Source organism: Monodon monoceros, unplaced genomic scaffold (assembly GCF_005190385.1).
Source record: "Monodon monoceros isolate NGI ecotype Baffin Bay Population unplaced genomic scaffold, NGI_Narwhal_1 Super_Scaffold_9, whole genome shotgun sequence".
In the NCBI taxonomy this organism is placed as follows: domain Eukaryota; kingdom Metazoa; phylum Chordata; class Mammalia; order Artiodactyla; family Monodontidae; genus Monodon; species Monodon monoceros.
Window position 1 is genome coordinate 35628965 of NW_021703786.1, and position 25563 is coordinate 35654527.

General features: G+C 49.1%; 1 protein-coding gene across 3 annotated transcripts; it reads right to left on the reverse strand.

Moving 5' to 3' along the window:
- On the reverse strand, positions 1-8183 carry AMZ2 (archaelysin family metallopeptidase 2). 3 transcript variants are annotated; one of them, XM_029213269.1, is made up of 9 exons: positions 8110-8183; positions 7583-7671; positions 7203-7292; positions 6379-6661; positions 5891-6064; positions 5654-5782; positions 3007-3170; positions 1513-1689; positions 1-269 (listed from the first exon to the last, which is right to left on the reverse strand). In XM_029213269.1, exons 4-9 carry the CDS (start codon positions 6659-6661, stop codon positions 114-116), a joined length of 1083 nt encoding a protein of 360 aa, XP_029069102.1. In that variant the 5' UTR covers positions 7203-7292; positions 7583-7671; positions 8110-8183; the 3' UTR covers positions 1-113. The 3 variants fall into 3 exon arrangements, with proteins under 3 accessions (XP_029069102.1, XP_029069103.1, XP_029069104.1); XM_029213270.1 differs by lacking the exon at positions 8110-8183 and having other exon boundaries at positions 7583-7968; XM_029213271.1 differs by lacking the exons at positions 1-269; positions 1513-1689 and adding an exon at positions 1752-2081.
- Between the last annotated feature and the right edge of the window lie 17380 nt (positions 8184-25563).

Below are 25563 nucleotides of genomic sequence, written 5' to 3' on the forward strand. Positions count from 1 at the left end.
TTTGACACAGCGCAGAATCAGTGTAACAGTTTATTCCAATGCAGTACAGTACTCCACCCAAACGAAAGCATGATGTGCAAGTGTTTATTTTAATTACTCCTATCTGAAGGTTCTTACTTCTGGAGAACAGCAAGGCATTTTGTTATCCACTCTTTCCATTCTTTAAAGGCTTCCACAGGTTTTGGCAAACTCAGAGGATCCGCACGACTATGCTCTGGAGTAACTGTAGGTGTGTCAATGGACTCAGCACCAACCCACCTCACCAGCGCCTTGAAAACAGATTCATCTTTTAACAAATGCCAGCAAAACAGACTTAGGCAAGAGAAAAACATTAGCTTCCAAATCAAGTTATCTACATCGGTGACTTATGCTACCCCACGGAGATGTTCCATTTGATAAAGATGGTCACGAAAGTGAGACCATGCTTGTCAAAGGGCATGCACCAGAAACACGCCAGCTGTGAGCACACAGGACAGTCATGATGCACAGAAGAGAAGAATTACACTGAGTCCTCAGTTTTTTGAAGGTGGGAGGATAATTATTTTCTTTTCTCAACTTGCTAAGTGTTCCACAAGGCATTATTATACCGTGGTTGCAATTTGACGGGGATACGTATACACCTGTTAAGTGTACACACAGGCATGCCAGATATACATATGTGAAGACACACGTGTAGACAGGGATTGCAGTCGCTATGTTTGCGGACACACATTCACTTGCACATCGAGATTAGATACTTTCCCTCCTTCTTAAAATCATGCCTTCCTCCTAATGAATATCATACCCTTGTCCCATATGTGGAAAGATAAATCGCTTCCACATATTCATAGTTTTGGGGGGTTTTTAATGTAAATTTATTATTATTTATTTATTTATCTTTGGCTGTGTTGGGTCTTCATTGCTGTGCGCAGGCTTTCTCTAGTTGCTGCGAGCGGGGGCTACTCTTCATTGTGGTGCATGGGCTTCTCATCGCGGTGGCTTCCCTTCTTGCGGAGCATGGGCTCTAGGTGCGTGGGCTTCAGTAGTTGTGGCACGTGGGCTCAGCAGTTGTGGCTCGCGGGCTCTAGAGCACAGGCTCAGTAGTTGTGGCACACGGGCTTAGTTGCTCCGCGGCATGTGGGATCTTCCCGGGCCAGGGCTGGAACCCATGTCCCCTGCACCGGCAGGCGGATTCTTAACCACTGCACTACCAGGCAAGTCCCTTCATAGTTTTTAAACATGAACTTTCCCTCACTTATCAATATGTATTCTGCTCTGCAAAGTCAAGCTCTCTGGCCCTAAATGAACGGGAGACACAGAAACCTCTTCCACCATTTCTCATTGAATTCTAAGTGTGAGGCAAGTCAAAGTTTTTAAGGAAGATATTTCTTTGCACTTTTTTTAAACCCACAGCTTCCTGCTTACCTTTGCACTAATTTCCTCTGATAAATCACCTCCAGAGAAGGGCCTAATAGAAAATGGTAGTTTGCTACTTAAATAACCACTTCCCCCTTTATGGCTTCCCCCACTTACTTTGTATCTGTCTTTAAGGTGGAAGCCGACAGCACTCTGCAACTTGCGTAAACAGATGGGGCAAAGGTCGAGGGGACGCTGGTCAGCTTCTTCCAAGTGGTTGGAGCCTTGCATCAGGCATGCGAGCCACTGGCAGTGCCGAAGTCCAAAGATATGTCCAATCTCATGGGTTAAAGTCTGCAAGACATTCACGTGGAGGCTTACAGCGCCACGGTCATCAGCAACAAGGTACACCCCCTTCTTTGCATGCTCTTCCAAGAAACCAATTCACAGGAATGAGCTCCCTTACCATCACCACCAAAACCTCAATCTGCCCCAAGACTTAGTCCCTCATTTCCCTGAATGTCTTACTGCCTTCCTCTCTGGGCTTCAGTACTCCCCCGCCCAGGGTTTCTCCACCCCGACACCACTCACATGTTGGACAGGATCATTCCTTGACGGGGTCGGGGTGGGGTGTCTTGTGCGCTGTAGGGTGTTGAGCAGCCCTGGCCTCCACCCACTAGACGCCAGTAGCATCTCCTCCCCCGCTGTGACAACCAGAAATGTCTCCAGACACGGCCAAATATTCCCTGGGTGGCAAAATCACCCCTGGTTGAGACCACTGCTCTGCACCAGTGGGATGCTGGCTAGCATGCAGATTCCGAGGCCCTTCCCCCAGAGATGCCGAGCTGGTGGGCAGCAGGGGAGCAGCTTGACCTGCATGTTAACAAGCAGATCAATGCAGGGCACGTAGAGCTGACCCTTGAACAAGGGGGGGTGGGGCACCGACCCCCCTGCAGTCAAGAACCTGCTCTGGCTTTCCAGTCAGCCCTCTGCATCCGCAGTTCCGCGGGCCCTTGCGGTAGGGCAGTGCCTATGGCACCAGTGAGGAGCACTGCACGGAAGTGGACCCATGCAGTTTAAAGCCATGTCGCTTAAGGGTCGGCTGTACTCTGAACCCGTCATTCCATCAGGTGTCATTCTCTACCCCCGACACACAGCAGTGGTGAAAGCAGAAAAGCCTGTCTGGCTATGAAGAAAGGGGGAAACGAGGAGACAGGCTTCCCACAGAGCAGGGCAGGGGGAGACACGAGGAACCAGCAGCAGAACCAGCAGCTGCAGCAGGCAGCCCGGAGCCCAAGGGGAAGGCCCGTTCCCTGCCAGGAGCTAGAGCACAGGGGTCCCGCAGGCCCCCGGGAGTTAGCCCGACTTGACGAGCACGGTGTCCCTACCTGCCCAGAATTCTGGAATTAAGCTAATGGTCAGGAGACGGGTACAGCCAAGGCCGCGTGTCACTAACAGGACAAAAAACCGTCACAGATACTGTACATTTCAGTACGAAGGTACCATTTACATTCTGGTTTTACTGATAACTTCAGTCAAGCAGTATCCACCAAAAGTATACAAATGAGACAAAGTTATTTATAAAACTACCTTAAGGACTGTGGATATATAAATGCAGGGGATCAAGATCTCTTAAAGAAACACTCCTGGTAGATTGTCTGAACAGCTCACCTTACAGGACCGAAGCAGCAAAACACTAGTCACTTCAGGAACGTAATAATTATCAAAAACCGAGTAGTCACTTGAAGACTTCTTCTGCAGCTTCTTCAGTTTGCCTTCGTAGTGGGAGCTGTAAAAATCACTGCCGTACCTGGCAAAGCTGAATATCCCCACACCTAGGAAAAGAAGACAAGCAATGACGGAATAAGAGGAAGATTCCTGAAGACTGAAAAAGAGCCCGCCTGGGCACCTGGCTGGGGAGTGCCCGCAGCCCCAGTAAGCTTGGCTAAGGTTCACCCGGACAAAGGAGACTTCTGCCCCAGATTTCCCGATCAGAATCTTCTGCTAACCAACCTGCTCTGCTCTGTAAAACTTAATGATCTTGACGTCAAATTCTTGAGAAATTTTAAGTTCCACAAAGTTTTTTTCCCCACAAAAGAAGTCATTTTGGGGGGAATTCCCTGGCGGTACAGTGGTTAGGACTCTGTGCTTTCACTGCCGTGGGCCCGGGTTCAATTCCTAGTTGGGGAACTAACATCCCACAAGCCAAGTGGCAAAATAAGAATAAAAAAAGAAGTCATTTTCTTAAATAGCCCAAATAAAGTACTCCAAAAGGAGCGACAGAGTGAATGAACCGCAGGCTCATGACCTCACTCTGGAAGATCACAGTAAACAGGTCTCGGTGCCGTGCATGTCACTGAGGGTCCCGTCCTGCCCTCGTGCCCTGCTATACAGGAAGACATCCGGCCACTGCCCCACTGCCTTGGTGACCATGTTTGGACCCTGCCTTCAGAGAGAAGAACCTCTCCTGTCCTCCCCGCTGTAAACTCAGCACAACTCTCTCTGCAGCTGTGCCGGTGACCAGAACAAACCCCTGTAACTGACTTCCTGTGACATCTAGGCTAGTTTCAACCATCTCTGCACAGAGGACAGACTGACGCACCACTCGTTCTAAAGGGGACCGACTGCTTTATGATTCCACTTGTTTACACTGTTGCTTTCACGTATGCCTCCTTCAGTTGCTCTTCGAAAGTAGTAAGGAACATTTGTGTTAAGGAAGTGAATTCGTAGTAAGTTTGTCCAACCTAATTTGATTCAAAAAGAATGCACCTCACTCCACCTTGGTATTTGAGATTTAGGGGAAGAGGGCATTCTGGAAGTTAAGAAAAAACTAAACCTACTCACATCACAAGTGACCTCCTCTGACCAAACAAGTGTGGGTATATTTCACTATAATACCTTCAGCAAGAACATTTTTTTCTTCTAATAATCCTACCAACAGATTATTTCCTTTGGTAATTAAATATTTCTCAATTTTAAAATACCAATCTTTATAAACTTGGAGAGAATGAAGTCACTTGTAGTAGGATACTGTCTCACTGCACAGCAGATCAACCCTGCTCTCCTACTACATCTTCTCTTACATCACACAATATTTAAGAAACTTACTGAGAAAAAAAAAAGAAATAGAAACATTTGGGGGGAGTGCTTCCTGACCTCCTCAAATGCATAAGATAGATTAGTTAACAATATCTAGATAAATACATTGTTTAAATTTTTTTAATGGTTCTATCTCTATCAGGTTAATAATAAAAGGGAAAATAAAGACTTAGCTCATACAAATTCATTTCTGATAGAAAGCTCATACAAAAGCTCAGGGGGACAGCAGTGACGCAGGTCTCTGAGAGAGTGGGTTAGTTAGTAAGGTCATGGGGGCAGGGGGAGCTGGCGCTGCAAGAATGTAAATGGAGAGTGAGGATGAAGGGCTGGGAGGGAAGAAGAGGCTCCACAGCACCCTAGGCCCCCACCTCTAATGAACTGGGAGGAGAGGTGTGTCTCTAATAGGAAGAAACGTTTGTTAGCGAGAGCTCCCACCCCAACAAACCCTGGGGCTGATGGAACAGCCAGTCTATATCCTCTGTACTCGTAAGGGCCCTGGTACTTGCTCCCCATACCTAGAACTAGTGCTAATGCACCATCATGCCCCTCAGTTTACTGGACTTTTCCCCTTGAAATCTGTTTTAGATCCTGGGGGAAAAGGGGAGAAAAATAAGAGCAAAAACGGAGGGGTGGGGAGAAGGCAAAAAGAAAACCAAAATAGGCCAAAGTATGATCTGTTTCTGGGTCCTTCCCCACCCCCAGTGCTATCAAGCAGGGCTCGCAATGAGTCAAAGGTTATTTTACTTCAAGTCAAAGACTGAAACTGACCATAAATAAAATAACAAAATGTCCTGAGACACTGGATATGAAGCACACTTGTAAATCAGTCTACAGCTGCCTCATCTGTGCAAGAAGACTACTAAAAGAGCTGAAAAACGATCAGCAAGATTTTCACTTACATTAATGACAATTCAAATATCCTTATTTAATTCACCTTGCCACTGAATTACCTACATTCACCACCTGTTGTGCTGAATGCCTATATATGTGCCAGGCATATGTACACACTTTTTACAGATCAGCACTCTTATGTAAATAATCTCAAAATGACACTGTGAAATAGGTATTATTAGCTTCCAGGTCACACAGGCGCTGAATGGCCAACCTGTGGAGAAACCCAGATCAAAGGGGTCTATCAGCAGCACCCTTCCCTTTACGGCAGGTGCCGCACCAGAGATACTGTACAGTCTTCGGTAGCAACAATGTCAAAAAGGAATACCATCTGTCAAAGAGGCCTGTCCAAAGACAAAATTCCAGGAGTCTCTTGGGTAAAGATCGATCATTGTTATTCCCACAACACAAAAAGCATCTTCAGGTTTCTTCTTTTTTAAGAACTTCAGGATCTGCCCTATTTAAAAAGAAACACACGTGTGATATATATATACAACACACACACACACACACACACACACACACATATATAGCTCAATTCAAAGTGTAAAGCTGTTTAATTCACCTGCATGAATCTGTAGGTTCTGCGTGTTATCATTGATTCTAAAGGAGCACCTCGTTGCAGAGACAGGAACTGGTTCTAGGAGTTTCACTGTCAAGCCATAGAAAAATGCTTCACAGTAGCCCTTGAGCCATTTCACATATTCTTCACTGATACTTCTGGTGTTTCCTAGCAATCCTATAGCATGGAAGAAAATTTAAAGACAGACTATGAGATGATTAAAATAGCCTTTACCTCAGTCTACAATTAGAAATTTGGAATTAGACACAAACCAACTGTAAATTTTCAATACACCTTTATCGTTCACTGAGGTGAATACAAATTAGAAAGAAACAAAACATCCTCTTTTAAGGCAGTTTGGCTACAAAACTTCCACCTTGGGAATGAATGTCAAAAATGATTATAAAAACTGCTCGCTTAAATGAGATCGACACCCCAAACTACCCCTGGCCACAGCACCATTGCAAAACCAAACCAAATCCAATATATACCAATGCACTGTACATAAATACTGTGCTTCTGTGGAGAAGGTATCTTTCTGTAAGGATCACTGAAAAACTCTTCAAAGTCTTGGGGAGCCTCAGGATGGGAGGTTATCCAGTCTGACTGCGAATGCAAAGTAATGGGTCCAAAGAGATCACTGTCTGGCCGGAAGGCTTCGTCCATCAGACGCTTTTCCCCAGCATCTAACTTCTCGTACTGTGACACAAGCGCTGGGTTCTTTGAGATGAGAGCTGTCTTTAGTGTGTGCTCAGAGTGCCGTACTGTTTGCATCTACCAGAAAGACACAAGTAGTCACATATAAAATGCATATCCATACTGCTGACTCTAATCTATGTACATCCTCCACAGACATCTTTTATTTCTCCCTGGCACGGAATGACTGATTGATTGCTAATGCCTTGGAGTGATCACTCCAAATTACTGTTTGCTTTGCCCATTTCTAATCAATTTCTTGGGGAGGGTCTCTGAAAGAGTGAAAAGACAACCATGATATTCATTTCTCCATCTCTTAGGGAACCTGCTCCTATTATAAAAACTAGTGGTAACCCTAAGACGTGACCTGATTTCCCATTTTCTTCTGCCATTTGGGTAATAATATTGTGAACTGACTCATTAGGGCCACATGAAAAATACTCATCCTTTCCAGTGTGACCCAAAGATGTTCACGACCGAATGGAAAGAGAACTAATGTAAATCTTGCCGTTTCTGTAACTTAACTGCAGGCTAATAATATATCTCAGCCACTGAAGTTCATCGTCTCCGGGTCGTGTCACCCTGAGGAAGACACCAGGTGACTAAAAGCCAGACTCACAGTGACAGGCCTCTTCCATTCACATCGCGTGCCTGCGCAGAGATTTCATCCTTCCCTTTGAACGGGTCAGACAGCTGTTCCACTGCGAGGCTTTGTGAGGGAGGAAAGGAAAAAACTGGACGTCACTGTCTGGAACTACCATATTTTCTAATTATCTACATTTCCTCCAGTTTAATGATAGGCAATTGATGGGCAAGTTTAAGCGAATGGCTGTCCCGGCTGGACATCTGAACTCCGGCGTTCCAGCGTGTGGAAGAAATCCCCCAAACGAAGCTCTGTCTTCTCAAAGCTCTCCTATGAGCAGAGGCTCGTCCTCACTGCTCCACAATGGGCCGAAATGCGACTTCTCCCCCAGGACAACGTCCTGTCGTTCTACCCACCTTCAGGGAGAGGACGGCTCCCTCTCAAGTTTCTGCCTCACAAGGACCGGCATGTCTGGGCCTGGGCGGGAGCGCGTGGTGCCTTCACCCTAACGGTAAAAAGGCGGTGTCAAAGGTCAGGAGGCCTCCCAGGTGGGGGTCACTTCGGGGGAGGATGGGGGTCACTTCGGGGGATGGGGGCCCGAGAGCTGCCGGCGCGCTGGGACCGGAAGCGGACGGCCACCCTGGCCGGGTGTCCATAGCAACTCGCTCCTTGGGCTCGTCCCCGCGCCAGCGCGAGCCGGCCCGGTAGGGGGCGGCCTGGGGGATCCCCGGGGACTGTCGCTTCGTCTTTTCCACCCAAGGAAGCCTGGCCTGGCTCTCCCGAGATACTCCCGCCCCCGCCGTCCTCCCCGCTTCCGCCACGGCTGCTCCTCCCACATCTTCCTCCCTGCCCACCGACCGCGACCGTCCTTATCCTCTACCAGCCGGCCGCCCAGCCAGGAGGCCCCAGCCCGGAGGCTCCAGCCCGGCCCCGCCACCCTCACCCCATCACCGTCATCCCGCCGGGCGTCGACGCCGCCCGCCCCGTGCCCTGCGCCGTGCCCTGTGCCGGACGCCGTGCCCCGCCCCCTCGCGCCACGCCACGCCCCACCGTAGCACGCACGCACCGTTGTGCCCCGCCCCTGACGCCCTGTCACAGCCCCGCGCACCATGCCCCGCCCCCGCTGCGCTCCACGCCCCGCCGTCGCGCTCCACGTCTGGCCGTCGCGCCCCACGCCCCGCCCACGCACCCCGCCCACGCCCCTTGACGCCCTGTCACGGCCCCGCCCACGCCGCGCTCTACGCCCCGCCCACGCTGCGCCCCACGCTGCGCCCCACGCTGCGCGCTCCACGCCCCGCCCGGCTGCGCGAGGCAGTCTCGAGGGCTCGGGGCCCGAGTCCTAGTGGCTGCCGTGGCCCCAGGTTCTCGGGCGAAGCGCGGTCACGAGGGGGCCACGAGGCGCTGAGATCAGCCCCGCGCTCGGCCTTTCCGCCCTGACCTCCCGGGGCGCCGCTCTCCGGGGCGCCGCTCCCCGGCCGCGCCCGCGCCGCAGGGTTAGCTGCTCGTGCACGTGCTCGGCTGGCCGTGGGTGTGAGCAGAGCCCTCGGCGTGACAAAGTCCACCGGCGCGGAAGCGAGTCCGCGGCGGCCGCAGGTGGACTCACGGCCCGGCGCGGGTATGCGCCCACTGGCGGCCTCCGAACAAGCCCCCGCCTCCCACTCGCTCCTTTCTGTCCAGCTCCTGTCATTCTTCCCCAAGTTCGCACCGCGCTCACCAGCCCCTCTGTCCTGACGGCTTCCTAGGAAGGAACCTGGGGAACACCTACCTGGCCCTTTGTCATCCTGTTTCCTCAAACCCTTATTCACGACCTCACCTAAAGGGACGCCCAGCTCCCCCTGAGCCAGCCCCAGACATGACTCCTGCCCTCCCAGCCTTAACTCAAAGATACTCCTAAGTCCTGTTTTTCATTCTAAGCCCCTGTCCTACTGCTGCAAAGCAACCTCTGGAAGAGGTTCTCATGTTTAGAATCATCCAAGTTGTCCAAAAAGAAAATTTGTGGGCTTCCCTGGTGGCGCAGTGGTTGAGAATCTGCCTGCCAATGCAGGGGACACGGGTTCAAGCCCTGGTCTGGGAAGATCCCACATGCCGCGGAGCAACTAGGCCCATGAGCCACAACTACTGAGCCGGCGCGTCTGGAGCCTATGCTCCGCAACGAGAGAGGCTGCGATAGTGAGACGCCCGCGCACCGTGATGAAGAGTGGCCCCCACTTGCCGCAACTAGAGAAAGCCCTCGCACAGACACGAAGACCCAACACAGCCAAAAATAAATAAATAAAAAATAATAATAATAATAAAAAGAAAATTAAAAAAAAGAAAATTTGTAACAAGATTAGAAGACTGCAGAACGGGGTAAAGAAATGCAAAGTATATGGCAGATGAAGGATTTTTAAATGACTTTAAGGAGATGGACATCATGACATGAAAACGAGCAAAGAACAGGTACTTTGAATGATCCATCAACATAAAAGGGCTCAACTTTACTCAAAATAAAATGAAAACCATTCCAATACTTTTTTCTTATCGATCAAGTGACAAAACTGTTTACAGTTGACCCTTGAACAACAGGGGTTTGAACTGCAGAGATCCACCTCTGCACAGATTTTTTTCACTAAATACATAACGGCAGTGCTACAAGATCCTCGGTTGGTTGAATCCATGGATGTGAAGCTGAGGATACAGAGGGTTGACTGAAAAGTTATATGCAGATTTTCTGACTGCAAGGGGTCGGTGCTACTAATGGCCCATGTTGTTCAAGGGTCAACTGTATTTTGAAAGAATTGCAAGCTTGGGACTTCCCTGGTGGCACAGTGGTTAAGAATCCACCTTCCAATGTAGGGGACACGGGTTCGTGCCCCGGTGCGGGAAGATCCCACATGCTGCAGAGCGGCTGGGCCCGTGAGCCATGGCTGCTGAGCCTGTGCGTCCGGAGCCTGTGCTCCGGCAACGGGAGAGGCCACAGCAGTGAGAGGCCCGCGTACCGCAAAAAAAAAAAAAAAAAATTCTCGGTCTGTGATGCCGTTTTTGTCACCAGAAGGTGACACCTGAGCTCAAGGTCCCCTGAGAGAGGAGTCCTGTCGATACTGGCGGGTGGGGGCGAGGAGGGTGCCGTTCGTGAAGTTCAGCCTTATATGAATGGGACCCATGAGCACAGTACACGCGCACCCCGATCTTGCGATCAGCTGCGCACACAGGTATAAACCCGTACTACATCAGTGACCAATGACCTATAGAGTTCAGCTCTATTTTTACTATGGGCAAGCACAAAATAGGTATTTTTTCAAGTTAGCATTGTGTTCAGGCATATACTAAACATTCCTCCACGGGTGAAGGGTTTAACATTCATTTTTCGAACATTTTTAATGCAGACAAGAGTGTATAGAAAAAACGGGGTCCCAGGTTGCCCCATCTCATTTTGGCCCCTAGAGCGTGAAAAAAGAGGAACACAGCGTGATCTCTGCCTGAAGCTGGTTCCGTTAAGGGCCCTCCTGGGACCCGTCTCAGTAGAGAGGACGCCCTTGCAAATCTGACTGGCCCAGGTGGGTTCGCTAGGGTGACAGGCAGCAACATTAATTCAGGAAGGCATTTTATAAGACTATCCCCTCCAAGGGGGAGGAGGGTGGAGGAGGGACGGACTGGGAGTTTGGGATTACTGGATGCAAACTATTATCTAGAGGATGGATAAACAACAAGGTCTGACTGTAGAGCCCAGGGAACTATATTCAATATCCTGTGATAAACCACCATGGAAAAAAATATGAAAAAATATATAACATATATGTATAACTGAATCACTTTGCTGTACAGCAGAAATTAACACAACATTGTAAATCAACTAAACGTCAATAAAATAAATTTTAAAAAAAGAATATCACCTCAAAAAGGAATTAAAGATGTAGCCATCTGGGAATTGTCTGGCAGTCTGGTGGTTAGGACTCCGAGCTTTCACCGCTGAGGGCCTGGGTTCAATCCCTGGTCAGGGAACTCCCGCAAGCTACGTGGCATGGCCAAAAAAAGAAAAAAGACGTACACATCTGAATGCAAACATGCAAAACAAAAACTGGGGCGAATACTGCTAATTGTGTCAGTTTGCCTCTGTTTTGTGCCCTGTGAGCTACCCGGGAAGCTCGATCCACCCAGAAGAATGGAGAGTCGCTGAGGCTGCCTTAGGGGTGGGGAGTGAGGGTATGCACGCCTCTTCCGGGCAAGTTTCCGGATGCAGTGTAGCTCTGGAGATTGGTTGCTCTGTCTCGTCTGTCTGTCTGTCTCTCGTCAATCCTCTCCACATTCTCCAATTCACTCCAGGGAGCTGCTCTGGTTAATCCAGTTGCTCGCCCAGTAGGAGGGCACCCTGATGGGCCATCAGTCAGCCAGTGGATGGGCCCATTTTTGGCAGGCGACCCCCACCCCGTGCAATGAGTCATCCGGGAAGTGCCCAGTCCCACTTCCCTTGCACCTTCTGGGGGGCGGCAAGCATCACACCTCACGTGCCCAGAACACGTGTGTCAGGAGAGTGTGTTTGACTTCAGATCTTTGTTCTGGAGCATGGTCTTTGGTCTGCCTTAGATAGCGAGGGTCGTGTAACCAAGCCGGCATTTCTTTTCACATTTCAGCTGCTTAATTTGCTCCTAAAATATAGGGTGGGAACATTCTGAATTAGCTTCTGACTCTGGCTCTAACTTCAGGGACCAGCTTTAAGGCGGTGAACAAGCCACCGCCTCTTAGGGTCCCAGGTTGTTGCCCTGTGACATGTCTCAGGACATAGATGCTCAAAGCCCCATTACGGGACTAACAAGCTCTACGTGCAGTTGTGATACGTAGTAGCTTTATAACTTAGGGCACTGAAAGAAGAAGGTACCACTTCCATCACCAGGACCTGCAAGCTTGTGTGGGTGTCATGTTTAGGAGCATGTGTTCAGCTGGGACAGAGGCCGGCGCAGTGGTTAAGAGGGTCACCCCTGGAGTCACCCACCTCTGTATAGCTCTGTCACTCGCCAGCTCTGCGACCTCTGAAGGGTTGTCCGACCTCTGTGCCTCATCTTCCTCCTTTGGGAAGTGGGGATTCTAACAGTCCCTGCCTCACAGGCTCTTCAGAGGGGTGAGAGATAACATACCCAAAGCACTTAACCTGGGGCTCAGGTGAGGGACCTGGCGGTGAGTTAAGAGTCCGTGATTGAGGGGACGCCCAGTGTATTCATTTCCTGTGGCTGCTGGTAGAAATTACCGCAAAGTCTTGGTGGCTTAAAGCAACAGAAGTCTTTCGTCTCAGAGTCCTGGAGGCTGGGTGTCTGAAAACACTGTCTCTCGGCTACACCCCCTCTGGCAGCTGCAGGGGTGAATCTGCTCTTTGCCTCTTCCAGCTCCTGGGGGCGGCCGTCGTTCCTCGGCTTGTGGCCGGCATCCCTCAATCTTCAAGGCCAGCATCTTCAAATATCTCTCTGCTCTGTCTTCACATCACCTTCTCCTCTGGGTGTCAAATCTCCCTCCGCCTCCCTGTTATAAGAACACACATGGGGCTTCCCTGATGGTGCAGTGGTTAAGAATCCGCCTGCCAATGCAGGGAACACGGGTTCGAGCCCTGGTCCGGGAAGATCCCACATGCCGCGGAGCAACTAAGCCCGTGTGCCACAACTACTGAGCCCACGAGCCACAACTACTGAAGCCCACGCACCTAGTGCCCGTGCTCCACAACAAGAGAAGCCACGGCAATGAGAAGCCCGCACACCGCAACGAAGAGTAGCCCCTGCTGGCCGCAAAGACCCAGCACAGCCAAAAAAAAAAAAAAGAGAGAGAACACACATGAGGGCATTCAGGACCTACCCGATAATCCAGCATATCTCCCATCTCAAGACCTTTACTTAATCACATCTGCAAAGACCTTTCTTCCACGTAAGGTAACCTTCACAGTTTGGGGGGATTAGGACTTGGCTGTCTTTTTTTTGTTGGGTTTTTTTTTGTTGTTTTTTTTGTTGTTGTTGTTTTGCGGTACGCGGGCCTCTCACTGCTGTGGCCTCTCCCGTTGCGGAGCACAGGCTCCGGACGCGCAGGCTCAGCGGCCATGGCTCACGGGCCCAGCCGCTCCGCGGCATGTGGGATCTTCCCGGACCGGGGCACGAACCCGTGTCCCCTGCATCGGCAGGCGGACTCTCAACCACTGCGCCACCAAGGAAGCCCTTGGCTGTCTTTTGGGGGGCCATGGAGAGAATGTTCTAGTTGGCTGTGATTTTTTTGCCTCCACTGCCCATTTGAAGATGTGCCCTTGTCCCCTTTAAACTTCCCTAACGGCAAACATGTCATCTTTCCCCCCCAGCCCAGCTCTCCCTTCTGACTTCCGGTTTCTGCTGACAGCTGCCTTATTTTCTCCATGCCCCTCCTCAGGACTGTCTTTGATCCTCCCATCTCCTTCCCTTCCTGACACCACCCTATCCACACTCGACATTAGTCACCAGATCTCAGAGACACCAAGTCCCTGAGCACAGGGGAAACTTCTCCCCTAACACCTTTGATTCATGGACACAGAGCTGAGCCCTGCAGAGAGGCGGCAACTTGCCCACGTCACCTGGCGATGTGATGCCCAGGCTGGACCAGAGCCCGTGGCCCGGGAGATGCCCTCCTACCACAGCTGCTCATCCTGGTCAGGTTTTTCCCGAGGACAATCCCCCATCCTTTCTCTGTGCCTCTATTCAGCAAACATCTATTGAGCATCTCTTGTGTGCTAGCTGCTGGACAGTCAGTGATGGGCCAGACCCAGGCCCAGCCTTCCATCGCAGTCTGGTCCCTATGCCACCTTGGCCTGGCCTGCTTGTTTTTCACCTGTCCTCCTGTCCCAGGCAGCATGCTCCTGTTTCTGCACCTTCAGGGGCGTCCCTGGGTGCAGAGCACCCTGCCCCTTCCTGACCCCGTGGAAGTGTAAGCTGCTTTCAGAGCCCCAGGCTTGCCCCTGCCCGGGAAGCCCTGGCCCCCAGTCCAGGCCCTGAATGTAGGCCCCATCCGGGTGGGTCCCCTCCTGCCACTCTCCGTCCTGCTTCCTGTCCTGGGGTGACTGAAGGAGCCCCCAGAGCTGCCTCTGCTGTTGAATAGGGTGGTTCCCCCCTCCCCCTCCCCCTCCCCGCCTCCTATCTCTTTTCATTCTTGCTGCTTCCCAGGAGGTGAGGGCCCCCCGACTTGGTCCCCACCAAACCTCCCCAGAACACAGCTCCCCGTGTCCTTGCCTCTCTGGGGGAGCACAGCGAGGGCTGAACAAAGCCGGGGCGGGTCCCTCAGCCCAGGGCTGCTGAGCGAGAGCTGAGAACCGCCCCGCCCTGGGGGCTGTTACCCATTCCCAGCCCAGAGCCCAGGAACCTGCGGTCCTCAGGGAACTCCTGTTTGGTCCCCAATAGGAAGTGCCCCTGCCTGTGGTTTAAACTGTACACATCCTTTCTTTTGACCCTGAGAAACCCAACCAGCTGGACAGCACAGATTCCTGACATATTTTTTGGGGGGGATGGTGTACCTTTCCCGTGAGTGTGGGATTTCATGACCCAGTGCTGTACCCAAAACATCAGAGCTGAAAATAGCGGCGATGCTATTTGCTCACAAATCTGTGGGTCGAGAATTTAAACAAGGCCACTGGGTGGCTGGTCTCTGTCTGGGTGGAACGTCTGACGTGTTGTCTCCGCTCCCGTGTCAGGTGACCCAGAAGTGGAGGTGGGTGGGGACATGGGAGGGGTGGCAGGGTGGCCTGTAACAGGGACAAACGTCCAGCTGGGTCCTCGGTTCTCCACGGAGCCCAGGGCCTCTCCCTCTCCACGTGGCCTCTCCAACAGGATACAGGGTGCAGGCTATGTGGTAGCTCAGGTCTCCCAAGAGAGCAAAAGCAGAATCCCCCGAGCTTCCTTAAGATGTTGGCCTAGAGCCAGTACAGTCACCCCTGTCCCGTTCTATTGCTTGAAGCAGCCCAGATTCAAGGATGGGTACCTTGCACATCAAGAGGCCATGAATACCAGGAGGTGTGCTCCACTGCAGGCCTGTATGTTCACTGTCACAAGCACTCTACGTGCCTTATCTTTCCGGGTGCATCCTAATTCTTCTGCGATGGAGGGCTGTTCTCCCCCTCAGTACACTTCCTGTGGGCTGGCTTGCTCCTAGGACTTGCTTCATCTACATTGTCTTATCAAGAAGGGACTAAGGGAACTGCAGGTGCCCTGGGGCCCTCTGAGCGGGACTGTTATCCTGCCAACCCCTCCCTCACCAAGAGCTTTCTTTTGGGTCAATTGGAGGAAAACGTAGTGATCTGGGCCACACTCCCATTTTACAGATGAGAAAACTGAGTCTCACCAGGGTTTTTAGCTCACACACTTGCTAAATTAAAAATGACATAAGAAATGAGCAAATTAGGTTTGAGAGCCCAGGACGCTCATTTTTTAATTGAAAAATTGGGAAATAAATTTACTTTTCAGAAATTCATTTCCTGGACAGCTTCTCTGGACTGTATCTAATCTGTCAAGCAAGCGATATCCATGTGGTCTTCCACGGCTACCTTTGCTTAGACGTCACTTGGCCAGACCTGATTCTCTCTCATACCTTTCGCTGGACCCCAGGAATGAGTTCACCCACAGAAGCAACCTTTTGTGGAAGGAACTCACTCTCAATGGGATGAAACCTTCTCCTCGAAGGACTAGGTAAGCCCCCACCTCCTCCTCTCCCAAGAGAACATTTGGGAATACTTCCTTATTTGAAAAGTATACGCACAAAAAGTTGGGGTGACTCTGGGTTCTTTCCTTGGCTTCTTTTCTGTGGTTCTTGAACCTCACCTCCTCTTTCCAGACTTACTTCCCCTTCTTTGTCTCTTGATGTCATCTACATTCTGCCCAAAGAAGCCACCAAGTATGCATGAAGTTCTCCCTCGACTTTGCATGCATTTAAGTCACTCCCTCCACTCAGTGACATCGAGGAGCATCTAAATGCCACCCCAACAAGGAGCCTTTCTCCATATGGCCCCATCAAGCCAATGCCATGTCCTCTCCCCTGAACTGGGAAGGCGTGGAGACCTCCGCAGGGCTCTTGTGATCTGCTCTGGTTTTTGCGGTTAATTGCACTATGGTCTGCTCTGCGAGCTCCCTGACGGCAAAGACTGTGATCTACCAGCCTCTTCTTTCCTGGAGCCACCCAGCAAAGCCGTGCCTCGCATGGGGAGATACTTGCTGTTTGTGTGGAAATGTGTCTTTGCGCATAAAGAATGACCATGCTTACCTTTCCAGGACTGTGTATATGTTATAGAAGCATCTCCGAGGTCACCCCCTCCAAGAATTTGGAAACAGGGAAATAAGATTTTTATTTGTTTGTTTTATTTTTAATTTTTATTTTATATTGGGGTATAGTTGATTGACAATGTTGTGCTAGTTTCACGTGTACAGCAAAGTGAATCAGTTATAAATATACATGTATCCATTCTTTTTCAGATTCTTTTTCCATACAGGTTATTACAAAATATTGAGCAGAGTTCTCTGTGCTATACAGTAGGTCCTTGTTGATTATCTATTTTATATATAGATAATAACAATGTATTATTATCTGCGTATCTGTTAATCCCAAGCTTCTGATTTATCCCCCCACTTCCCCTTCCATAACCATGTGTTTGTTTTCTGTGTCTGTGAGTCTGCTTCTGTTTTGTAAATAAGTTCTTTTATATCTTTGTTTTAGAGTCCACATATAAGTGATATCATGTGATGTTTGTCTTTCTCTGTCTGACTTACTTCACTTAGTATGACAATCTCTAGGTCCACCCATGTTGCCGCAAATGCCATTATTTCATTCTTTTTCATGGCTGCATAGTATTCCGTTGTATGTATTACCACATCTTCTTTATTTTTCATGTGTCGATGGACATTAGGTTGCTTCCATGTTGTGGCTATGGTAAATAGGGCTACATTGAACACTGGGGTGCATGCATCTTCTTGAATTATGGTTTTCTCCAGGCATATGCCCACAGCATATGCTGTAGGATTGCCTACAGCCATACCACCCTGAATATGCCCAGCCCAAGCTCTTCTGATCTCAGAAGCTAAGCAGGGTCGGGCCTGGCTAGTACTTGGGTGGAAGGAAATAAGATCTCCCATGGACAGGGAGTTGCCAGATATATACAGCAAAGAAAAAGACAGGATGCCCAGCTCATTAGAATTTCAGAGCAGCAACAAATAATCTTTTAGTCTGAGTACGTCCCATCCAATATTTGGGACATACTCATACATGAAAAATTATTCGTTGTTGATCTGAAATTCAAATGTAACTGGGAACCCTGTCTCGTATCTGGCAACCCTACCTGGAGAGTTAACGTATGAAACTAACAAGTGCAGATTCGAGCAAAGTCATCACCTTAAGAAGTCAGCGTTGGGTCCTTCAGCAAGACGATGTAACTGGAGAATACAAGAAAAGCATACTGACAAAACCACTTTAAACCTTCTCTTGTAACATAGCTTAGGAATGGGCCAGTCAGAAAGTGGAGGGTCAAAGAGACAAGCTTTGGTCACTGTCTCCAAGTTTGTCCAGGAGAGTCAACTTTGAGGTCCGGGGCGGCTCTGATCCCTCATGTCTCTGGGTGGCAGGGGCCACTGGGGTTGTCCAATGGATTCCCCGGGTTTCCCAGGAAGAATTGTTAGAATTTGGCTTCTTGTGCCTCGTGGGGAGTGAACATGCTGACCTGGGAACTATGACCTCTGAGGGAGGCAGCTAAATGACATTGGTTTTTTTTCCGCCCCATTCTCTCTGTGAACTTGACTCTGATCCATTCTCCACGCGCCGGGTCACCCCCGTGGGACATCCAATGTCAGTAAGTCGTGTTTTACTTCAACTAGTGCCCTCTGTTTTCTGGGTCTCTGCTACAGCCGAGGGCAGCATCCGTTTCTTCAAGGTCCAAGGGCAGCATTGACGGAGTGCCTCCTTTATGCCCCGTAATCGTCACACTAACTCTCTATCCAGCTTCAGAGACAAAGAAATAGAGAGGTTTCGTAACCCCTCACAAGGGGTACAGCTGGGACTTAAACCCGTGGCTGCTTCCCATGGTTATTAACCATTATTAACATTCTGGCCAACATGTTTTTAGGACAATTTTCAAAATTTTTTATACAATTTTGAAAGGTCTTTCCATTTACAGTTATTACAAAATATTGGCTATACTCCCCGTGTTGTGCATACATCCTTGAGCCTGTCTTACACCCAATAGGCTGCATCTCTCACTCCCCCACCCTTATATTGCCCCTCCTCCCAGAGCCCACTGGAAACCACTAGTTTGTTCTCTAGACCTGTGAGTCTGCTTCTTTTTTGGCAAACAACTTCTTGAAACACAGGTACACCCACGTTTTTACATAAGTAAGCTCAAGTTATATATATGTGTGTGTGTGTATATATATATATATATATATATATACACACACACTGTTTGAAACTTTAAAAGAAAATTCAGCCAGATCTTGGGGAATCTTCTACGTCTGTGCTTCTAACAGCCAGGCTACAGAATCCTGCAGAGAAGAGCCTTCAGTGTGATCCAACATCATGACAATTCGGAAAACAAGCTCAAGAAGCTTCCAGAGAGGAAATGCAAACATTTAGGAAGGAGAAATTTTCGCCCTTGAGAGAAAGTGACGTTCTCACGCCCTTTCCCACCTAGGCCCATCGACCGAAGCCTATTCCTTTCTGAGGTCCCTTCGTGGAGTCCCCTACTTTAAGTAGACTCTTCTCCCATTTGTGCTTTACAAGTGGACTGAACTTATTCGAACTGCCATTTGAAGTAATTTACCCAGGTTACCAGGCCGGATCCTGAATCAACAGAGGTGTGTACGTAAAAGAAAGGACTCCAAACGGAAGCAAATACGAGAGAAGGAAATTCAGGAAAGTCAGAGGACGGAGACCCTGGGACTTTATATTCACCACCTGGTGTTTCAGAAGGCTGTTACTTTCTGGACTGTAAATTCATCCTCCTGGATGAAAATGATTACAAACCACTGCTGTCTTTTCCCGAGAATGTACATGTCTGCAACCCATTCTTAGGAGAGACCTTGGCCTTGAGACTTAAACCACCCGGTGACTCATGTCAACAGGCTGTTTTGTCAGAGAGTTTCCATAATTAGAACCTGTGACTGACACGTCTGACCACGAGAATGTATCACAAGGACTTTTCGTGAGCGTGGGTTTTTTTAGTAAAACCTGACCTGTTGAAATGTCAGGGCTTGGCGTTTTGGCCTTTGGGGTTTTTTCAGGCTGTCTGTCCTTCCTGGAATCAGCTTCTTTGGATACTACCTTCTCAGCAACCCTATGGGGTAAGGTTCTTATTGTCCCATTTTATGGATAATGACACTGAGGTTCAGAGAGGTAGTGTATTTCATCTGAGACAGGCCATGGCGGGGAGGCAGGGATGTCTCACCTTGAGCCCAAGTCCACTGACCCAGATTCTAGGTTCTGTCTCCCGTGGTGCCCAGGCCTGAGCCTCCAGGATATTATGAATGAGGTCGGTTGAATCCTCGTGCTCTCTACAGAGTCTCCGCCCGACACAACCAAGGTCACTCTCCAGTGCCTCATTCCCTCAGGGCCCCAAGTGCCTGTATGGTTGACTGGAGCCACTGCAGCCCAGAGAAGACAGTGACCCAGAAAAGCCAGGAGGAAATTTCAGAAGGAGGGAGCGCTCCGTGGTTTCAGATGCCAGGGGCGATAGGCTGACAAATGCACCCGCTTTGTTGTGACTTTGTGCCTTCCTTGGGGACGTGCTGTTCCCTCACTCCGGACTGTCCTGCACTGGCCAGTCCTCCTCCAAGACTCAGCCTGAAATACTGCCCACCCTCACAACGGAAATATCGTTATTGTTTAAGATATAACACAGTGTCATGATTTTATAAAAAAGCACCCACCATAACAAGTTTTTAAACTTGCTTTTAGGAATTTCCCTGGTGGCACAGGGGTTAAGAATCCACCTGCCAATGCAGGGGACACGGGTTAGGGCCCTGGTCTGGGAAGATCCCACATGCCACGGAACAACTAAGCCTGTGCGCCACAACTACCGAGCCTGCGCTCTAGAGCCCGCGAGCCACAGCTAATGAGACCGTGCGCCTAGAACCTGTGCTCCGCAAGGAGAAGCCACCGCAATGAGAAGCCTGTGCACTGCAACGAAGACCCAATGCAGCCAAAAATAAATAAATTTATTTAAAAAAAACCAACAACTTGCTTTTATATACGTGTAAAGTGGATATGTAAATTTCATACTTAACCTTTGTAATGTATATATTTTTGTACTCGCAGATTATATATATAAAATATGCCAATTTGTGTATAGAAATGTTAAATACCAAAATGGTACCGTATTGTGTATAGGTTTTCTATCTCCTTTCACTCACTTTTATTTATTTATTTATTTATTTATTTATTTATTTATTTATTTATTTATTTATTGGCTGTGCCGCATGGCTTGTGGGATCTCTGTTCCCTGACCAGGGATTGAACCTAGGCCCATGGCAGTGAGAGCCCCGAGTCCTAACAACTAGACCACCAGGGAATTCCCTCACTCACTTTATAGTGGATATATTTGATATCAGTAAGTATAGATTTACCTAATTTTTTTTCTCAAAATGAATAGTTTTAAAAAACATAAAACTAGTAAATGTTCCTTGCAAAAAATATGTGAATGGTCCAAAAAATATATAAAGTAAACAGCCAGACAGCCCTCCTTCTGGAGAGAACCATTATTAAAATTTTGGCAAACATCCTTACACACACAGACACCCACGTTTTTATATGAATGGGCTCAAGTGATATATACCGTTTTGAAAACTTTTTAAAAAATTCAGCCAGATCTTCGCAACATCCTTCTATGTGAATCACAGCATGAGATCAATCTTTTTAATGACTGCATTCTATTTTACTGGGAGATTATAACTGCTTGACTGAAACACTAACGATGAACATTGGCTTTTCAGGTTTTCCGGATTATAAACAATGCTGTGATACACATCCTCAGAGGCAGAGAGTTCTTTCTGGGAAAAGAAAGAAATGGATTGAAAAGCCAGTCTGTACCAGTTTGGAGGTCCCGGATGATTGCAATTATGTTGAAAAAGGCACAGCACGAAAACGTCTGAAGCTTCAGCCAATGTTCACCCAGGTTATTTCTGGGCAGAACCAGGAGTGATTTTCTTCCTTTGTGTACTCTCCTGTCCTTTCGAATGTTTCTATTCTAAGCACGTCTCACCACTGTCTTTCGTTACGTGGACCCCAGTAGAAATGTATTTTTACATGGCATAAGAAATGTGTGCTTTCTCACCACTCAAGCATCACCCTGGCGATGCCCTCTTTCCTGTTTCCTCTGCACCAGCCTTTGCCCTCCATCTTCACATCTGTCCTCTCCCTCAGAGGCTGTCAGTCCTCCTCTGTCCCTAAGGTAGCACCAGCTGCCCTCATGGCGGGGGGGGCAGCTGTCTGACTTGGAGAGCGAGCTGGACTCATGGTCCCCCTCGGATGGCACCTCCATGGGCACAGCCTGGTTTCCCCACGTCGGGAGCTCAGTGGATTGCAGCTCGTAGGGAAGAATCCTTGAGGGTCACACGGGGGCCAGGAGGCCTCCCCGCCTCGGGCACATCCGGCCCCAATGCCCCACGCACCCTCCCCCAGAGTTTCTTCTACCTCCAGGCAGGTGACCCCGATGACCTGGCCAGGAGGAAGCTGGTTGCTTCTGGGCAGCAGCTGCCCTCGCTCCCAGAAGGTCTAAGAGGACACAGAGGATGTCCTCAGTATTTCCACCGAGGTCACTGGTCGAGTGGGGTGTTGGATGTCTCCTTAGTGCTGAGACACTTCCTCTTTCGTTTGTGTCTCATTCATCCCCTCCCCCCCCACCTTCTTGGAGACTGAAAAAGGGGAACGTGAAAGAAAAACTGTAAATTTCAGATGCAGCTCCAGCACGGAGACTGTGTGACCGTCTTCAGCAGAGGCCGGGGCAGTGGGTGGGGTGGCCAGGGTGGGAGTGGGATCACGGCATCCTCCAGGGGTCCCGAGGTCACTGGACCCGGCCTTTCTTCCTCCCCTCCTGTTCACTTTCTTAGCTCCCACCCACGGAGTCCTCAATGCCACCCACAGGAGATCCTTGGGACCCCAATTCCTATTTTTCAGGGAGTGACGTTCTTAAAGTAAAAATCAAAGTCTGCGTTTGCTCATTTCACTGAGTTTACTATGTTCATTTGCAAGATAGATAGATATAGACACACATTTGTGTGTATATATATGCGTGCATGCGCACGCACACACACATACACACAGATTGTGGCAGCTTTTTGGAAACTATCTGAGGCTCAGAAAATAACTTGCCTGACAAGACATCAAAGAACTACAGAAAGAGGCCACAGCACCAAAGGCCGTGGTGACGGACTGCTTCGCAATTTGCAGTGTGATTGATGATAAGCATCTATTCGCTCCAGCAAGTTGAAGTAGAACTGTAACATTTTGTTTGTTCCGGGAAACAGTAACTGAAGTCACAAATCATAAATAATAAAAGTTAGAAAAATCCCCTTTTAACCTAATGGACTAAAAGATTTTAGTTTGCTTCTCATTTCTGCTAATGGCCTCTCTCCCTTGGCACTGCCGGAGCTGGCCCATTACAGGCAAATCAAGCCTTGGTTTGCAAGTAGGACAGGATCCAGAAGATCATTTATAAGCTGGGTGTTTGGGATGCAGGATGTGTTTCCCCTAGAAACTGTCTTCCCAGAGTGCCTGGGTTCTCAGCTTCACTACACAGCCCAACCCCCACTGTACCTGGGCTGTGAGTTTTTGAGGGCAGGTTGTCTGCAGTGCAGGAGAGAGAAAACAAGTCAGCTCCTGCTCTCCCCATAGAGCCCTGGCTCTGAGCACAGTTTAAACACAGGTTTTCTTTTCCATCTTCCTAACTCCTTTGAGGCATCCAGGTCCCAGTGTCCTAATCTCCTGGATCACAGCATCCTCTCCAATCTGCCTTATCTGTTCTGGGCTGCTCTCCTGCTGGGGGGCTCTGAGACCTCAAACTCCCCACCTTTCCCCACCAATGCAGGGGACACGGGTTCGAGCCCTGGTCCGGGAAGATCCCACGTGTCACGGAGCAACTAAGCCCGTGCACCACAACTGCTGAAGCCTGCGTGCCACAACTACTGAAGCCTGCGCGCCTAGAGCCCACGCTCCACAACAAGAGAAGCCACCGCGATGAGAAGCCCGCGCACCGCAACGAAGAGTAGCCCCCGCTCACCGCAACTATAGAAAGCCCACGCCAGCAACAAAGACCCAACGCAGCCAAAAATAAATAAATAAAATTTTTTAAAAATAAAAAATAAAACAGTTATCATTGAGACTTAAGATAATGACATGTTAATGAATCATATATAGGGAAAACTGACTAGACAGAACCATTAAAATTATTTACAGTGGCTGTGATAGCCTAGTAAGATTGGGGAGATTATTTTTCTTTTTACCAAGTTTTTGGTATTATATGGAGAAAGTTTATACCAAAAAAAGGTGTTAGACAGAAGATACTCAGGAGCTGCTGGATTCTTATCCCTGCACTGATCACTGCAAACAAACAAAAAACAGGTCCTTCTTAGAGGGAAAAAAAGGCAGAAACCAAGCTGGATTGAAAGCAATCCTGATGATGACTGTTATGGACTGAATATTTACATCCCCTCCAAGTTCATTTGTCAGAGCCCTAATCCCCATGTGATGGTATTTGGAGGTGAGACCTTCGGGAGGTGATTAGGTCATGAGGGTGGAGCCCTGATGAATGGATTAGTGCCCTTGGAAGAGGCCAGCTAAGTGAGGATAAGTCTGCAAACCAGAGGAGGGCTCTCCCTGGAACCTGATTCTGCTCAAACCCTGGTCTCTGACCCCCAGCCTCCCAAGCTCTAAGAAATGTATTTCTGTGGTTTGTAAGCCACTCAGTCTATGGTACTTTTTATAGCAGGCTGAACTAAGATAATGACCATAAAATGAATGAATCTGACCTTCACATATCTGAACGCTCCAGTGAGTTTTGGAGGCTATCAGATCCAGACTTTCAACACCTCAGAAAGACTAACAGCACACTCTTGAATATCTATGGCCTGTTACAAGGACATTCCCCATGAGGAAAAGAGTGCAGGAAAAAAATAACAACACACTGGGGGGGGTCACTTTCCCAAAAACCTACTGAGTTCCCCTTAGGGTCCTCAAAGACATGTACTTAAAATTTTTCCCATAAAGTCCCTCTCTTTACTTTTTTTTTTTCAGGAAAATTTGAAGACCTTATCATAGGAATTTTGTATTATCATTATTATTTTTGGCCTTGCCGAGCGGTTTGCGGGATCTTAGTTCCCCGACCGGGGATTGAACCTGCGCCCTCGACAGTGAAAGCCCCGAGTCCTAACCACTGGGTCACCAGGGAATTCCCAGAATTTTGTATTATAGACTATAATACTATATTACGCTATTAACAATTTTTGTTGCAAGTGGGAATATTCTAGAAGGCTTTCAAGAATCTGAAAGTAGTAAAGAATGTGGAAACCATTGAGCTCAAGCTCCTTATTTCCCAGATAATTGGTCTAATCTTAAACTCCTTAAGTTAGTGACCGTGCACTCAAGGGTCACTTGTCCACACAGTAGGGACACGTTCTCTCCACCCCTCCTCGGGCTGGTTCCACTCAGGCTCCCGTCACAACTGGACTGTGAGTTTCCTAAGGAGGAGACCCTGTGTTGGTGCCTCTTGGGAACAGTCAGACGTGTCAGCCGGGCACACGGGGAGCTTAGCAAAAGCATCTGTGTAACAATGTCGGATTCGTGTCACCGTCGAGCAGAAGCATTAAGACGTGAACGTAAATCCTCTACAGTAAGTGCCCTGGGAGAGGGGTAGGATGGGAGGTGCACACAGAGGAAGAAACTGCTCCAGCCTCGGGGTGGTAGTCATCCCGCCATCCTCCTCAGAGCGAGGCCTTAAAGGGTGAGCAGGACTTGGCCCATGGCCAAGAGAACCAGAGAGGCGAGACGTGGGGAAAACAGCTACCTAGTTCAGCTGATGCGAAGGAAACTGGAAGGGCAGGCTGGCTGGAGAGGGAGGTTGACGCCTTGAATGTTGGACAGGGGTTTGAACATGATTCTGTTTCATGCGCTTTGGAGAGGGCTATGCTGTCCGGTGCACCTGTGTTACGCGGACGCTCATTATTGCCACAAAGTTGGGCATCCACCCTTGGTCTGGAACGTCATCCTCCTTTACACTGATTTATAGCATCTTCCCCCAAACTGTCACGGCTGCAGAAATGCGAGGGCAGCCTGGACAACGCCAGCTCGAATGTGGAATTTCATCAGTACCGCTGAGCCCTGGGTGCTGTGACGCTCTTCCTTTCGGGATAAAGTCTCGATATGCTCATTCTGGCCTTAAATGAAACCAGTGATTTGA